Here is a 17,508-nt window from a genome sequence, read left to right as displayed (position 1 = left end):
CCGAAACGAGATGACTTCTGCATGCATTCCTTCCCCTTGTGTGTATTGGTGCCTGAGACAGCAACGGGGTCGTCCCCGGAGCCAGCTGTAGGGCCTGTGCCAGGCTTGGAGGGGCTGCAGGGAACATGCCAGGGGCTGGAGGGGCTGCAGGGTGTGTGACAAGTCTTTGAGGGGCCTCAGGTCCTGCCGCAGTGGTTGAAGTCGATGCAGGGAACATCAGAGTTGTTGGAGGGGCTGCAGGTAAAATGCCAGGGCTTGCAGCAGCTGCAGGCTGCGTCACAGCTTTGCATCAGGTCAAGACGCATTTTCCTAGAACCATACATTTCCTCCTGAAGGGGCTGAAGAGCATGGAATGGTCTTCAAAATGCACAGAGCAGACCCCAGCAAATGTAGAGCTGCTGCTAGCAAGTAGGTAACTTTATTGTTCCTGTTGTTAATTTTGTTTCACAACAACAGATGCAAATATGTATCTTGAATGAGGGCAAAGGTGACCTTGGATCTGAAGCACACAGGCGTTCGCTAGTGTCCCCCCATCCGGAGTGAATCCAGAACGACTCGGAAGGAAAAATAAAGTCCAAACCAGTGCGTTGTGATAAAGAGAGTTTAATAGGGTAGAAAAGGAATAAAAACCAACAAAATAATAAATAATGATACTTACAGTTTATAAGATATTAATATATAAAAATATTTAATACTATTAAATACTTATAATTTTATAATAATAAAACAATGCCGTACCGTACAACACAGTCAATAAAGTGGATTTAATTAAATAAATAAGAAAACCAATAAATTAAATGAAAATTAAAAAATTTAAATTTAATACAAATAAAACCCATTTGTCCCATTCCAATGAATTGCTATCCCCAGCATCACTTCCCATCCCACTGATCATTTGCTATCCCAAAGACCTCCCAGTTCTTATCCCCTTGGCATGCCAGTGCAAGAAGAAGTGCTCTGCAGGCAGAGGCCTTGCTGAGTGACCACCTAAGGAGAGGAATTTAATCCAGAAGGCAGGAAAGAAGAGCAATGCCCCGAAAGAAGAAGCAAGTCTTGTCTCTCAGCCCTTTGGTGTCCCAAGCAGCAGTTGCCATGGCCAAGCTTTCCCAGCCCAGCTGCTGCCAGCATCTCCCCAGCTTGCCATTGCCACCTTCCTGGGTGAGGCGCGCGCGCATTTGCCATTGGCGCTGTTGCCATCCCTGTGAGTGGCAAGCCCATCCCCTAGCTCCAGCACGAGAGAGGGGAGAGGGCAAGCGAGAGGGGCAAGGGCTGAGGAGCGTGGCTGAAGCTGGAGCAGGTGCCTGCAGAGGTCTCTGTGCCTGCCTGGGTGCTGCGGGGGCCGTCGAGGAGAAGCCCGAGGTCGGTCACGGGTAGCTGGAGCCTGGCACTGTCGGCGGGGCGCTGGGCATGCTGCTGGGGCTGCTGGAGGTGGGCTGCGGCTGCACACAGGCCAGCTGGCACGCTGGCCCCAGCGCCTTGGCCCTGGCCCCCAGCGGCTGCAAAGTCTCGCTGGGGGTCTTTGTCCCCGGCTGCTGGCGCTGCAGCGTCCTGGCCCCGCTGGCCTGGGGACAGAGCCTGTCCTGGGGCCGCACGGCACGGGGCTCCCCACTCGGAGTCTCCGGCAGCAGCCGCGCTCTGCGGGGAGGTGGCGCCGCTGCTCCTTGCCCCCCTGCAGCCCCCGGGCTTCGCGCTCTCTTGCTGGGTGCCGTGGTGCTGTTGATCGCCAGCTGCTGCCCGCTGCTGCCTGCTTCCCTGCTGCTGCCAGCCACCGTGCTGCTGCCACCCGTCTTCCCCTGGCACGGTCTCTTGCGGCCTTGGCCAGCCTGGCCCAGCAGCGTCTTCCTCTCCTTGCCGGGGGGGTTCTCTGTCGTCGGCCTCCTGTGCTGGCAGCTCTGCGCTGTCCCGGGGGTGCTGCTGGGCGCAGGGCGCTTGGCCCCCCGCTTGGTGCCGGTGGACGCAGGGGCAGGCGGGGGGCTCTTGAGGGGACCCAGGGGGCGTTTGGGCAGGGGTCTCCTATGGTCAGTGCGGCCCTTGGGGTTGGGGCGTTTCTTGGGGGAACTCGGGGGGGATTTGGGCTGGGGTCTACTAAGGGCACTGGGGACCTTGGGGTTGGGGCGGGTCTTGAGGGAACGCTGGGGGGGTTGGGGCAGGGGTCTACTAAGGGCACTGAGGAGCTGGGTGTCAGGGAGGCTCCTGGGGGGACTCAGGGGTGGACTGGGTAGGGGGCTCCTAAGCGCACTGGGCAGGGGACTGGCTGCAGGGCTGAGCGGGGGGCTCACTGCTGGCACGACGGGGGACTGCAGCGACAGCCCACCCTCAAGCTTCTCGGGGCGCAGCCCAGGGGTTGAGGGGACCTCACCGAGGGCTCCTGTGGCTTCCAGTCCCTGCGTGCTCGGCTCCTCGATGTCCTCGCAGAGGTCGGGCAGCTGCGAGAGGAAGCGGCTGAGGGCAGGACTGCTGGGCAAATCGGGGAAGGCGTCCTGGGGCTCCACGGCATCGAGCCAGCTGAGCAGCTCCTCCATGCCGGGGATGGGGATGTCCAGGTCGGCCAGGAGCTCGTCCTGCATGTGCTGCAGCTGCTGGCTGTCCCCTGCCAGCTCTGGAAAGGCCTCGGCAAAGGCATCAGGGCCCAGCTCGGGCAGCTGCGGGGGCTCCTCAGGCACCTGCGGGGCTGTCGCCGCTGAGGATGAAGCAAGAAAATCCCCCAAGACGGGCGATGTCAGCTTTCCCATGGCCCCTGGGTGTGGGGCGCCCAGCGGCCGGCTGTGCCAGCCCCAAACTCACCGTCAGGCGTCGCCGTCTGGGTGCTGGCGGTCCTTGGAGCCTGGGCAGGCTTGGGGGCAGTGGGGCCGGGCAGCGGGGGCCCCTGGTCCTCGCTGAGCCCCACGGCGTGCAAGCAGGGCTCCGGCAGCTGCCCCCGGCTGCTGCTCAGGGTGCGGGGCGTGGGGAGCGCCTGCCCCCGCAGCGGAGGCCCCGGGACGAGGGGTGGCGGGGGGTTGCGCTGGGCGGGGGCCTGCAACAGGCAGGTGCCTGCGGGGTGCAGGAGCTCCCCATGGAGCACGGCCCTGGGCCCCAGCCCCAGCGCATGGTGGGGTACCAGTGTCCCCGTCACCATGGGCTGTCCCCACTGATGGACGGGGGCACAGGGAGGAGCGGTGTGGGGGAGCTGCCCCCCGGCGGGGAGCTGCACCAGCTGCAGCTGGTGCCCCACGGCGGGGAGCTGCCCCACAGCAGGGAGCTGCCCCCCGGCGGGGAGCTGCCCAAGCTGCAGGTGGTGCCCCTGGGCTGGGAGGTGCCCCCCAGGTGGCAGCTGCACCCCGGCGGGGAGCTGCAGCACCTGCCCCTGGACCCCCGGCACCACGTGCCAGACGGTGGCCTGGGGCAGCGCGGAGGGGAGGGTGGGTACCTGCGGGGGCTGCAAGGGCAGCGCCGTCGCTCCGGGGAGGGAGGGCAGCAGCCAGGCAGCCACCGTTGGCGGCACGGCTGGGACGACGAAGGGGGAGTTTTGCGTCTGCGCAAGCCGCGGAAGCCGTCTGGGGAAACCCTCTGTGGGAAAAAGGCCGCTGGGCTGAGCTCTGGGGCGCTGGGCTCGCCAGCAGGGCCGCAGCCCCGGGAGGAGCGGGAGCCGGCTGCTGGACCTGCCATGGTGGCTGGAGAGTGGGGCGGTTGCTTGGGGAACCCGGGCAACGGGGGTTCCGTCCCAGCGGCTCACCAGCCCCTCGCCGACATCTGAACTGACTGGAGAAGGCGGCTTCCAAAGTCCTCCCATTAAACGGACTACATTTGAATTCTATGCTAAAATTGGTGAGCTGTACAGAATAGTAGGACCAAGCTACCTGCTTTGATAGCAAACGGTTGACCTTAGGTAAGTTACAGTCATATGAAGGTTTGACTGGACGGCATCCTTGGTTTACTAGTGATCAAAGCTGACCAAATCCTAGCCACAGAACAGAAGCGTTCACTAACTTGCTAGAGAGAGCACTTAGGAATGCAGGAATTTAACTGCTTTAATGTTGCTCTTTCTCTCACGTATCTGCAATTTCCTTAAATCACAAATTGTCACTAGCTATCCTTGTTCATTTATTCAAAGGAACATGATTCCGGTTTAAAAGGCACTCTAACAAGTCCTCCGTTGCTCCTAGTCTGTCCCTAGCTTCTTTAAGAGGTTCAATACAGTAGAAAATTAAAAATAATAAACCAGCAAATAATTAACGTGTGGAAGTGGTCTTTTTTCAGATTAGATTCCACCATTCAGAAAATCCTGCTTAAGAGACATTTTTTCTTTGCTTTGAAAGACTGACCTTCCCCAAAAGGAAACTAATTAGTATCTTCAGGCTTGACGAAATACTTGAATTCCTCAATTTAACAGAATTGCTTTGCACAGCCCTCCTATCCTGCTTACCTTGCAAGCAGTGTATCCAAGTGGGGCGGGTACTGCTGTATTTATCAACGAACATCTCTTTCACGTATATAGCCCAGGGATCCCCATGCCCCGCACTTGTGTAATGCATGCAAGACGTTGACTTTCTTCCTCTACTTTGGACTGGTTTAGAGAGAACGAGTTCGCCATCTGCTGGCCAGAGAATTCACTGAAGCCCGAAGAGCAGTAGAGCAGAGGCATTTTCTTCTGTGCTCTTCCTGATTTTTCAGCTAGAAGAGATACTTCCAGTCTAGTACAATCAGGATTCTTTTGACATTAGTATCGTAAAAAGTCCATTTTTGCAACACTGGAATTTGAAAGACCTCCGTTCAGTCCCTAATTTTGTTCTTGATAATGGGACAGATTGCATGAATGCAAAACCATTTGCCTTTAACCTCTTTATTTCAGGCCTTCTTTCCTAGTGGCCATTCAAAACTGGGAAAAAAATAGTCTACCAAGTGGGGTTTTTTTTTGATTTGATAATAAATCTGCAGACTGTTAAGTCATCAAGCACTTCAAGACTGTTTGAAATAATCTCGAGATTAATATAAAAGGAATTCCTCACACACGCTGCGGCCGCTTACCTTTAGTATAGTCGTTGGATGCGATGGAGCAGTATTTCTTGCTTTCGCCTGCACTGGAAGTCTTCCCTTCCTTGTAAGGTTGTTTACTGCTCTCACTTCTGCATTACTGACATGAAGAGCCATCTGGAGGATGGCATTCTTCCTTCTTCTCCCGCGTTATCTTCTGGAAACGAGGATCTAAGTGTTCCAAGGAGCCTTTCGCTTTCCTGGTGTTTCTCCTTTTTCTTCTTTTTCTTCTCCTTTTTCTTCTTTTTCTTACGCTTGCGATTGGCATTGTCAAAGCGGAGCGCACAGAAACACAAATCATGAAGTCTGAAAGAAACATGCAAGTTAAAAAGGGAAAAAAAGATGTGGCACTTGTTGCCTATATGAAACCTGATTTATTTTACCACAGGTGATGATTTGCAGCATGTCAGCTATTTTGTGGTGCTTTGTGCACACGCAACTTACTTTAGATGCAGCAAACTTAAGCCGTCAGATTGAAGGACCATAGGTCCTGGTTTGTACACAGATCATTAACAACGGCTAGCTCTGGAATACGTGCAAGCAGAAAAAATCTTTTAAGCTAATCTGGAATGGTGTACGGATGTGATTCGAACTATGTGGTCCAAAGCTAGTGCTCTGACACAATTCAGCAAGAGCTTTCCTGTCTTCACTGATCAACCTAACAACATGATCCCCAGCCAGCTGGTGCTATCTAAATAACTTAGAAACCACCAGGAAAAAAAAAAAAAAAAAAAAAAAAAAAAAAAAAAGGAAGACATGAGAAGCACCCAGAAAAGAATTAGGATAAAAAATGCGGAGTATGCTGGAATCCTTGCTTACTTGGAATCCTTCTCTCCATCTTTATCCTTAGACTTCTTTTTCTTCCAGAACTTGTGATATTTTTGCATTTTTTTCACCACCTACAAGCTCCTTTTCTATCTTTCTGTCTTTCCTTTCTATTTCACTTTCACTACCTTCTGCACGGGTATATTTTCTTTTTCTGTTTCCTTCTGTTTCAGTTTTCTGGCGACAGTTCTCCAAATGAGCTGACACAGGTGGAAGCGCATGTCTTTCACGAGAATGTCTTCTGGAATGTTGCTGAGGTACCGAGCAACGATGCAAGTCTGCTCGGGGTGTGCCAAAGCGACGTACATCTTCCTCTCTCAAGAGGGAACCGTGAGGCCATCCGCTTTTGTAATGATAATGCTTATGTGACCTGCTGTAGTAAGTTGCAGTCGATCTGTCAAAGGCTGAATCGCCGTGAGAGAACTTTCTCTCTCTACTGTCTCCTGTCGCATGAGGTGAATAGTAATCCTTGTAATAGCCACATCTTTCCCATCTCCGTGCTTCGTCTCGATAGTATCTTTCTCTGCTCCAACTTCTTTCCCCTTTGGATCGGTAGTACCTATTGCTACCTTGTTCTGATCTTCCTCCGCTGCCAGATCTGTACTTTGAATATTTGACTGCTCTTCTGCCATTCTCAGGGCTGTTTCTTTCACGAGGGAAAGATCTGTACCTGCTTCCCTCCCAGTACTCCTGCTTGTGACTCTTTTGCTCAACAAATTCCACGCTCTGAGAACACCTCCTCTTGCTGGAAGGACCTGCTTTTTGACTCTCCTTCTCTTCACTAGGAGCATGTTCCCTCTTGCTTCGGTAATGCTCTTTCTCAGTGGTTTTAGTCTTGTCCTTTGTATCTTGGCGTCTATCTGCAATAGCTAAGGAAGAAAGATTGTTAGAGCTACATTCAGTGTCAGACTCGAGAGAGGAAGTTTGCCGCAATTTCTCACCAGGCTCAGAAGAGTCTTTGCCGTACAAAACATTTTCTTTTGAAATGAGGTCACGTTCTTTTGATCTTCTTGGTTTCTCCTTGTCTCCACGGTCATCACATTGGTACTGGGCGAGGTATTCATCATTCCCAGGAGATTTCGGAGGTTCCGCAACACTGCATAAAATAAAAACCCATTTCTCACTTCTGCTGAAGGACGTGAATATTAAGAGTAAAACCTTCCAACGTCGAGCAAACAAACAAAAACCTCCGGACTACAGGAACGCTCGCAAAGATATGCCATTTAGAAACCTCTCCTGTGATTAGGACACCTTCTTCAGCTCCCAGAGAAAGTGCTTTCTCCCCTCTTGCTTCTGAAGCCATTGCACTAAAAAAGCAAACGCATCTGTCTCCTTCCACCTGCTGCTCTGAGAAAAAAGGCATAGGGGCGAGCGGGGAACAGCCAGTGTTTCTCCAGACAGTGGAGAAAAATGGAAAAACATTCTATAAAGGAACACAAGTTCTCCTTGAGGCACCAACCTGCATCAGAGTGATATGCTCAGTGCTGATCATTAGTTCTGTTCGTGACACTGGACACACAGTATGGAATTGTACTAATTTAAATCCTTCCATTAAATACTATTAGTAGACAGATAAAACTGTAACGAACTTCCATAAAGTCTTGTCTTAATCAGACTGTGCTCATTTTACCTCATTTCCTCTGACAAGCTGTTCAGCTGGCTGGCTCTGAAGGACTCCGTGATGACTTCTCGATTGACTGAAGGCATAGCTCCAGGCATCTGCAATTAAAACGCACAAGTCAGCAGACAAAAAAATACTATTTGTAGTAGTACTGAGGACTGGTCTTGTCAGAATGTCTCCATTAAATGGTAAGCAAGACCGCTGTCAGTTGTATGCATTATCTACACTTCAAAGATAACCCCAACTCACCCCCCAAAATCTACTTTATGAAACTTAGGAATTTTTATCTCAGCTGAGCTTAAGTTGACAAGTTCTAATGTAAGCTCAGGTCTGCAAATTCTAAGGGGATAATACCACAAAGCCTTACGATCACATGTGTGCTGTGTTTTCTCAGTATTTCACCTGAATTAGGAACACAATAAACACTCCCGAATACATCGTAGGTGAGAAATTCTCGATGGAGCAAATCTATGTTTCAAGCAATCCATTTGTTTTAGAAAAGAACATCTCAGAAGGTTTAACAGGTTCAACTCGGCAAGTGGAATCATCAAGTTTCAGTCCGTTTTCTTTAGATTCATTAACTAACCTAATAGCACCATTTAGTGAATCTGTTTTTGGCAGCTCATGCTGGGATCTTCCTTTGTCAGCATTCTGACAGGAAGAATCGGAATGCTGCAATGTACGGACTACCTTTCCAACCAAAATTCCATTAGAGGACATTGCATTGCATTTCAAATTCCTTTGAAATAAGCCCTTTGACTCCTCCTCAGATTTTCCTGAAGATTCTGCACCATAAGGGACTGTGTTATCAGAGCTGAGTTTAGGATTTTCATTCACTGTTGGCTCCACAAAAATTTCATCAGAAACTTTTTTGTTTGTTTGCATTTGCTTCATTTGCATTACCGAATTTGTAATTGTGGATGAAGGAACAGCCTGGTAGAGATCTTCATCCTCCACAGCACTGCTAAGACAGTCAGGCTGTGACACAGTCTGACGAGCAGGCAATTTATTGTGAATACTGATGGTGATCTTCTGTTTTCTTGACGTATCAGTCATTGAAGGCCTGGTAATTGCCTGGTTTTGAACACAGGCCATTGGTGGTGCTGAAGATGGCCTTTTTAGGGTGACACCAGTGGTCTTTGTGTCCTCTTTTATGGATCCATTTCCATTTAAACGGCTTGAATTCTGTATTTAAAAAGAAGAAATTGCAAGATGGATTAACGCAAACACTGCATGTAACATTTTGAAACACAAAACTCTCCTACTGAGTGTTTCTACAAATGGTCTTAACACCTAAAAAGATGCTTAAAACCAAACAAAAAACCCCACACCAAACCCCAAACCCACTAGCAGTTTGGTGCCGTTATCTGCCCTCCCGCTTCCCTGAATTACCTTAATCATATGAGGAAGAAGTCGTGGTCCCAGAAATCCAGCCTGCTTACTATTAGCCCCCTGCTGACCAGGAGGGAATGAACAGGGATAAGATGGTGCTGGCAAGTAAAACGCACGTTCTCCAAGTGTCAAATCATAGCGCCTTCAGAAAAGAGCAGTGATCGTAGTTTAGTTTTTCTTTCAGCCTACTCTTGGATTAAATCCCATCCTATCATTTTAGAGGAACAGCTCATACGATATGGAAGCCTTCTCTACAGAAGGCTTCGCCAAGACTACAGACTGAAAAGTAGAGAACAGTCTTCCTACTAAGACTATCACTTGCAGAGCAATAATTCATTCTTACACCACAGATGACCTTCATTTCTCTCCTTCTCTAAAGTAGCCAGCTACAGATAACACATAGATAGCAATTTACACAAGTGCTGCAGTTTAAGGCCAAGCAACAAAAGATAATAAACGACACAGAGAATTTCAGGTTAGACAGAACTGAATTAGACAAATAATAATCTTCTCCTGGGATAGCAAGAAAAACACTTGCAAAACAGAAAAATATCAATAACAGGAAAGTAAATCTCTTCTGAACACAATTTAAGATTTGTTATTACCTGATATAAAAAAGTATGTAAGCTCGCTGACCAAGAACTCTTTTAATGTCAGTACGCACTACTTTAGCATCATTCATCTGATACCAAAGTCCATTACCAGCCTGCAAATAAAGACAATGATTTCTTTAGGTGAATTGCACGTTTTCCAATTGAAATCACGGATAGGAACAAAATACACACATGTCAAATAAAAATATAATGAAATCTTTTTCCCTAGAAACAGTAGCTGCTAGTCATGCTTTAATTGGTTTGCCAGCACAACCTTTACCCTGTTAGAAATGCTGTTGACTTCTACCTTTACATAGCATATATAGTGTCCTGAGTGACAGCTGACACCGTGATGTACCAGCACCGCGTATAAGGCATAGAGCAGTGGTTCTCCCATTGACTGCGACATGTAGGCTCTCAGGTCCAAATACTCCGGATATTTCACCTCCTAAAGAGACATCAAGAAGATAGAAAAATTATCCCAGAGTACTTCGTGGACTAGCCAGAGAAAAACACTTCCAAAAAACACAGACTAGAATTGATTTCTAGAATATATTTCTCGAATATATTTCTTGATTCACTACAAATAAGTCTTCCCATAAACAACGGTTAAGACTAGAAGTTGCAGAGAACTGTTTCCTGATGAATCAGCCTTCTCAGAGGAAAGCATATGCTTCTTGTCAAGCGGGAACTTTATTGATATTAAGAGAAAGAATAAGCCATAGTCGTTAGTCTACAATTATTGTCTGAAAATATTAACAACTTTCAGCTTTGGGGGATGTCCCATTACACAATGATATAGTTGCATTACAGTGGTAAATATACCTTGTTGATCTTTCCACCTGTGAAATCTGCAAATCTTTTCAGTGATATTGTGAGAACCTTGGAAGAACGGTGTATGGTAAATCTCTTGGATGCAGGAACCATCTTTTTACACCTTAAAACCAAGCAGAGATAAGTGTTTGAAGGCATCTTCTTTTTTCGCCCCCAAAACAAACTCCTTTTAATGTCTCACGCATGCCTATGCTATTTGAATGATATTTACTTGCATAATAGGTTGGTCTTTTTTCTTTTCATAAACCCATGCACTGCGTGTCAGGTTTGTTAATACACAGAAGAAGGTCAATTTTCCCAACAACTCAGAGCATAGCGGGAACAGGAATCTCTCACAAAAGGGTATGACCAGGTTGGATGGCAAGGTACCATTTCTTGGTCTACAAAAGTGGCTATTTGAACTCCAATCCTGGATACATTCTTTCAGCTTTCAAGGGAAATACAAATACTGAAAGCGGAACGAGAGAGCCTTGGTCCCCAGGGCTAGAAATTGCAAATAATCTCCAACATAGGTCGACTATCAACATCAAAAATACAACAGAAGCACATGGTCATTCTACAGGAGGGAGACATTTAACAGTAGGAAGTCTTCATGTACTGAGCTTGTCTGGAAAGACACTGAAACCATCTGCCATCCTTTGAAACAAAATAGTTCAGTTTGACACATTGCCCGCTCCAAGGTAGGACCTACGGTGTAAGCAGTGAAAATTAGCCACTAGCCCAGAGAACAACGGAAACTGGGCAGTTTACATCAAGAAAAGTACTGTCGAGAGCTAATAAATAGAAAGAACAAAAGTAGCTCTTTTTGAATTCTGATGGCAAAATACAAGCCAGAGAATTGCAAACCCATAGGGAATGCCTATGAACAAGACTTCCCCCCTCCAAGGAAACAAAAATCCAAGTCTTTTATAAACTTCCACAAAACTTGTAAGTAGATCCAAAGTTTAGAGGTAGTCCAACAGAGTCATGCAACATAGAAAACTGACATCTAGGATTAAGACCTAATTCGTCAAAATCTTACTCGCTACATTTATAGCAATTCTCTCCATCCAGCTCTTCAGGTTTCACAAAGAGTTCCAGAGCTCTGCTAACAGACGAAACCGCCTAGAGCAGCGAGAAAGAAGAGCGCAAAGTCACCGTAATTCAGAATTCCAGAGACATACTAGTAGTTTATAAGAGAATCTTACTAACATACTCAAGCGATCTACTAGGAGCACTGTGAAGAAGGAGGCAGAAAGAGCATGCTCAGCATTGACCTCACCTGGAAGGCATTTGACTTTGGAACAAATACTTTTCCAGTAGCCTAGACAGCATCTACAGTGTGCTTTGTCATCAATACTGGGGACAAATTCATCAGTCTAACAATTAGATGTATATTGAGGTAGAACAACAAAGAAGTATGACAGCATTATAATTTTTGCAGAAAGAGAATTCTTTCCCCTTAAACCCAATGCAAATGTGGAGACTATTTACATGGGTTCCACGGAAGGACAAAGTCCAATCCACTTCCTTAGCACCACCAAGCTCTTACGTTTTAACATTATATGTGGTTTGGTTTTTTAAGTTAAACAAGTTTAATTTAGAAAGTTATGCATGTACTTAAACATCATGAATTATATTTAGAAAACATCTTACCTTTATATCCAAAGTGATATCAAGAAATGCCTCATACGTATCCGAAACTGCTTTGCAATTCAAGCACTTCACTGGAAACAAAATATAAATGCTTAACATTATGTGAAGGAGACTAACTGTCCAAATTCAAGTTGTTGACAGATACTACTTTAGACAAACTACAGACTGCTTTACTACCGACAAAAGACACAGATCAGTTCTAAGGACAGGAATATTTTTTCAAGTACCTCTCGATCTTAGAAATCCTCCAAATATTTGATGAATGATGGTGGTAGCTTGAGAAGATCTGTCCAATCTGGAAATAAATTATAATCAGACCTCAGAAGATTTAAGGCACAGAATTAACTCTTCAAAGAGTTTGATGAAAACCAAGGATGATGTAGACTTGCGTTGCTGATAGTAAATAAGGCACTAAAAGGTGCTAGAGATCATTTCTGAGAGTAAATAAAGGACTAGAAGGTGCTAGAGAATGTATGAAAGTGAACTTGTTTATGCTTACTCGGTGCTTCCGTTCAAGCACGCTTCCTGCATAGCATCAACAGTATAGCGCAAGAACTCGTGTGCGTCTTCTTGACTGCCAAAACGGAAATGTTGTCCTATTCCTAAATAAGAAGATGATAGTATTGACCTCATTTAAAAATGAAATCATTCTTGTATTTCTAAAATCTCTCTTCATTGGAGTGTTAAAACCACTTAGACACATCAAATAATTATTTGAAGATTACAAGCTATCGAAAAGAAACACATCTGAAGCCACTTACGACTGAGATTACTGATAACATGCGTAGGCTCGATGGCATCAACAGTGCAACGCAGGGCCTGGTTAATGTGAGTCTCCATCGTGCACATCATGCAAAAATCTTGTTCACGACCTGAAGAGTGAAAGAACAAAGCATCCCAGTCCAGCGAAATATCCATACCTACAAACATCTAAGTACAATTTAAACTATAGATACAATATCCACTCTCCTTGCTACATTCTATTCTCCCAAGATGCCAATGTCCCAACAGTCTTGTAACATTTCATTTCACACAACTTGACAGAAGAAAAATATCCACTAAGCCTGTATTCAAATGCATGTTGTGATGAGAAATCTAAAAGACTACTGCAAAGTCGCAGTTGTAAAGGCTGACAGGAATGTGAACTCCACAGGCTGCAAAATGTATTACTCTCTAAAATTACTACCAAATGCATTACTGTCCAATGCACTTCATTATTCCCATGAAGCAATAAATAATCCTTTAATAAACAAACAAACAAACAAACAAACAAATAACTAACTAAATAAATAAAACATGGTGCATTAATTGCACTCCATATGCTATTCGGAGCCCACTGCTAATACAGTGCTCAAAGCCAGCTGCTACAGGTAAAATCAGGCAAATAAGCTTATCTCACAGAATCACTGCTGTTCTTTCACCTTCAGAGCTATCCAACAGATTCAAAATACTGTTAGAAAGTACTCACATGACTGGCTGTGCTCAAGAGAAAGCATGTAATTGGCAAGTGGGGGTGTGTAGGTCAAACACTGTAGAGTAGCATTAAGAAAACATGTGTTGCCAAGATTGTACAGGCCAACTCCAACACTTTGTGTTTCTCGCCAATCCATACAAATCTTCTCAGGTGGAAAAAGAATGCTCTGTGGCGGAGCAATTCCATCATTAACGACTGCAAGAAAGTTAAATTTAAAAAGAGATCTTGTTTGTTTGTTTCGAAGAAAGGTATTTAAAAAAATACTATTCTGCAGGAGCACCTAGAGGAGCTAGCTACAATCCAAACCAGAAAAACTTATTGCAGACAGCTTTAATACCACCAAATTCAAATTGGCTGGTCAACACAATGTTTTGGGGAAAAAAAAAAAAAAAAAAAAAAAAACAACTTTAGTCAACCATTTTAATTCTTCTAAGGCAAGGCTAACTGCCATTCTGTTTGTAGCACCTAACGCCAAGTTCCTCTCCATCTATAATCTTTAACCTGATTAACTCAACTACTGTTTTTTTCCTTATTATAACTTAAACCACAAACTTAGACTTGAAATTATACGGTAAAAACGTAAAAACTAGGAACTAGGAATGACGGTACCCCTACAGATACCAGATCTTTTCCTGAGCAATGTTATCCTTCAAAAAACCTGTGAAAAATGGAAGCTGTGAATAGCAACAATCAAACACTTTTCTCTGCAAAACAGAAAAGACATGGAGGAATCTGTGCATTACAAAAAGCTCCCCGTATTTCTCTGTTGACTGTAAATATATCAAAATTAATTTCTGTAACATCAGTCACTTCAGTTGCCTTAGGGGATTCGCTTTTGAAGTCTTTCTTCACAGTAGTCCCCTTCTCTATCAGTGCAACAAGTAAGAACTGCATTTTCTACTTTTGCTTTGAAGACAATGGAGGCAGGATAGAACGCACACTTACTTAGATCTCTTGGGGCAAAAGCCTTAGATTTTTCAGATGATCTACAGTAAATAGCACCTCCACGTCCTTGGGCCACAGAGACTTGGCTTGAATCTTCTGCAGGCACTATCCGGCCCCAGTTGGCGGTGCGTGACATCAGTATTTTAGGACTTGGTTTCTTGGATTTGCCAGACCGCCTTGAAGAGGGCTTTTTAGGCTTTGAAGATTTGGGCTTCTTAGCTACGGTCATTGTTCACATCTGCGACAGAGACAGAAGTTCTGGTTGACGTAAGACTATCAAGAAGCACTCCAAGAAGAAAAGAGTAACAGAAGTCCTGTCACTTAATCTCAAAGAAACAGCCTTAAGAACTAAATCGCTGGTATGAATGATTTAAAAAGAATCCCCAAACTAAACACACAAAGTGAAAATTTCCATCTAAACTCTATCAGTATTACTTTTCGCTTCTGCAGAACTAGTGGCTGATGCCATTTCTTTCCCTTCCGTAGGATTTTAATCCATTACAACTCTGGAGTCTTTTTAATATAAAAATGTAGAAGACATTCTCTGAGGGGAATCAGTTATTTATTGATTTCCGGAGTTGCGCAATTATCTGTTAATTAGCACCTATGATCTAATAGATAATTGTTGCAATTATCTATTGCTGGCATTAGTAACGGAACACTATTACTTCACTGCCTGCGTTTTTCTGTTTCGTCTGCACAAAGGTACCCAGAACTCACTGCTACTTTTCTTCTGTCTTTCCAGGGCTCGCCCTCTACCTCACTGTCTACTGCACCAGTCATGAGGGGTTTGTTGTGATTCTATAATGAGCCTAGCTTTTAAATACACCTTTCATGGGCGTCACTTGGTGATAGCAAGTTAATCTGTGAGGGCTCCTCAGTCTACATCATGCGGTCGCTTTTTCCAGGTGAAAAAGCGGAGCTGTAAGTGGCAGTACACCAAAGCCCTGGCATGCTGAGATCCAAGAGGAGAGATGTTTGGCCCTCCTTTTCACTCCTGGGAACCATATACCTCAAAACCCACAGAGGATGGGCTATATCTCAGAGAAATCTTGGGAAAGGAGAGCATGAAGAGCATGTTTGCAAATTCATTTCTCCCTGGGCTTCTTCTGCTTCTCCAAGAAAGACGAGTTTGAATATAACTTTGGCAGCAGTACTTCTGGTGTTTTACTCCTACCACATTTAAAACTCCTACGACAAACTGAAAAGTTAGACTAAAAAGCAGCTCTTTCCGTTCTCCTTTCTAAAGTTGCACGCTTTCCTCATGCAAAACAACAGGGGAATGTAAGCTAGAAACGGAAATGCTGAATGTAAAACAAAACAAAACAAACCTCAGCCCTCCAGGACAAAAGCCAATAACTGCTACAAAGTCCTTTTTAAAATGCTGATTAGGTTTCAAGGTGATACCGCTTTAAATAAGCGTAGTTGTGTGTCCATAGGCAGAAGCTGAATAATGACAGGATGAACTTCTATACTTCATGTTTTGTTACTGTCTTACTGTAGCACACAGGGACTTGTTACCTTTAGGGAAACCACTAACCTCATGGAGGGTTTAAAACATAAGCTAGTTTGTTATACCAAAATGACGGAGAGAACAAAGCATAAAGTGCTTTCAGATTTCTAGCACGCCTTGATTGCTGTCCATTAAACTTCAGACACGTTAAACAAAACACAGTAAATAAGAAAACTCCTAGTCCCACAGCTGGCAAATTGTGTGCAGAGGTTGTAATTAGAACTTTTTTGCCTTGACGTTTTACATTTAAAATTGATTTTAAATCCATTCTATACACACTTTCCATTCCTGAAAAAACAATACGCAAACCTGACAAATGCATTTACATGAGAAATGAAGTCGTCCTTGTCCGATTGGAAGACTAAGGTGACAGCTCCTGGGCTCAGGGATAAGCTCCGATCTTCACCAGTGACAGCTCCTTTTTTAGGATTGAAAGGGAAAATGTTTCAGCAACACATTGGAAACATACTTAAGGGACAAGAAACAAAATCAAGACTGCAGTGAGAAGGAGAACAGAAAAACAATACTGGGGAAAATGGGAAGGGAAGGGAAGGGAAGGGAAGGGAAGGGAAGGGAAGGGAAGGGAAGGGAAGGGAAGGGAAGGGAAGGGAAGGGAAGGGAAGGGAAGGGAAGGGAAGGGAAGGGAAGGGAAGGGAAGGGAAGACCTTGATCTTTATACTGACCAATGAGATAAGCCTTACACATTGTTAAGTTTATTTTTGACAACTGATTGAGGTGTTACCAGCTATTAAGTACGATTCAAGAGCAAATATTAACACTAGAAAGAAGAAATCCGATCCACCACCACTGTTTCAAAATACATCCATTTCTCATTTGGAGATGACGTCTCTCTGGCAAGGTAGTAGAAAAACTGTAAATACCGATAGAGCTTCCTCTCCCGATGTTCCATATACATACCGATGCTGTTCCTACACCTACGCTCTGAGCATAAATTTATGTTGACATGAGTGACAAGAGAGGGTGTTACTCCTCTCTTTGTTTGCCTTGAGAGACACACCTCTTGTCCATTGAAAAGTAAATTCAAGATTCCAGATCACTTAAGACAGTTGCTATCCCCCCATTCAGAGTTCTGCAGCAGCACTCTTCAGATGTGTTTAGCAGTCTCTTTAGAAAATGTTATCACTTAGGACCTGCTTCTCAGTAGGTCCACGTTTGGCCTCCGCTTAGCAGAGAGTCAATCCCAGCTTAAGCTTTCGTACAAGAGCCCCTTCACGAAACGGAGTTGAACCCTGACATAACTGAGTTGAACCTTTAACCTTGAAGCTTCCTTAAAGAAGAAAGCAGCACCCAGGCCAGGAAATAGAAATTAATCGTCACTTTACCCTGAAACGCAGTGGGCTATTCTGTGCTGGCAGGATTGCTGCCGGGCTGGCCGACGAGGCGGCGGGCAGCTCCCCGGGGCCACAGGGCCTGGCACAGGGAGCCGCCGGGGGTCTCCAAGGTCCGGGAACAGCGGCAACAGCGGCAACAGCAGGGACAGAGGGGACAGCAGCGACAGCAGCAGCCACCTCAGCCGGGGCCGTCTCCACAACCGCCACAACGGCCTCGGAACGCCGCCGAACTCGGAGCTCCAGCGTGACGCCTTGTGAACCTGGCCGCGCTGCTCATGGCTAAAACCAGAGCGTTTCCTCCGGCGTGTGTTTAC

General features: G+C 45.7%; 1 protein-coding gene across 1 annotated transcript; it reads right to left on the bottom strand.

The window, feature by feature from the left end:
* Positions 1–7,924: 7,924 nt before the first annotated feature.
* LOC309891141 (ubiquitin carboxyl-terminal hydrolase 42-like) lies at positions 7,925–14,558 on the bottom strand (the record flags this gene model as incomplete). Its single annotated transcript, XM_082785526.1, has 12 exons — positions 7,925–8,641; positions 8,849–8,990; positions 9,454–9,554; positions 9,749–9,889; positions 10,267–10,378; positions 11,297–11,379; positions 11,911–11,981; positions 12,138–12,205; positions 12,410–12,512; positions 12,672–12,782; positions 13,379–13,579; positions 14,330–14,558. The coding sequence occupies 12 exons, from the start codon at positions 14,556–14,558 to the stop codon at positions 7,925–7,927; spliced, it is 2,079 nt and encodes a 692-aa protein (XP_082641652.1).
* Between the last annotated feature and the right edge of the window lie 2,950 nt (positions 14,559–17,508).

The sequence above is a fragment of the Aythya marila genome (assembly GCF_965140915.1).
Source record: "Aythya marila genome assembly, contig: HAP1_HAP1_SCAFFOLD_164, whole genome shotgun sequence".
NCBI lineage: Eukaryota > Metazoa > Chordata > Aves > Anseriformes > Anatidae > Aythya > Aythya marila.
This window is presented reverse-complemented; position numbering and strand designations above follow the sequence as displayed.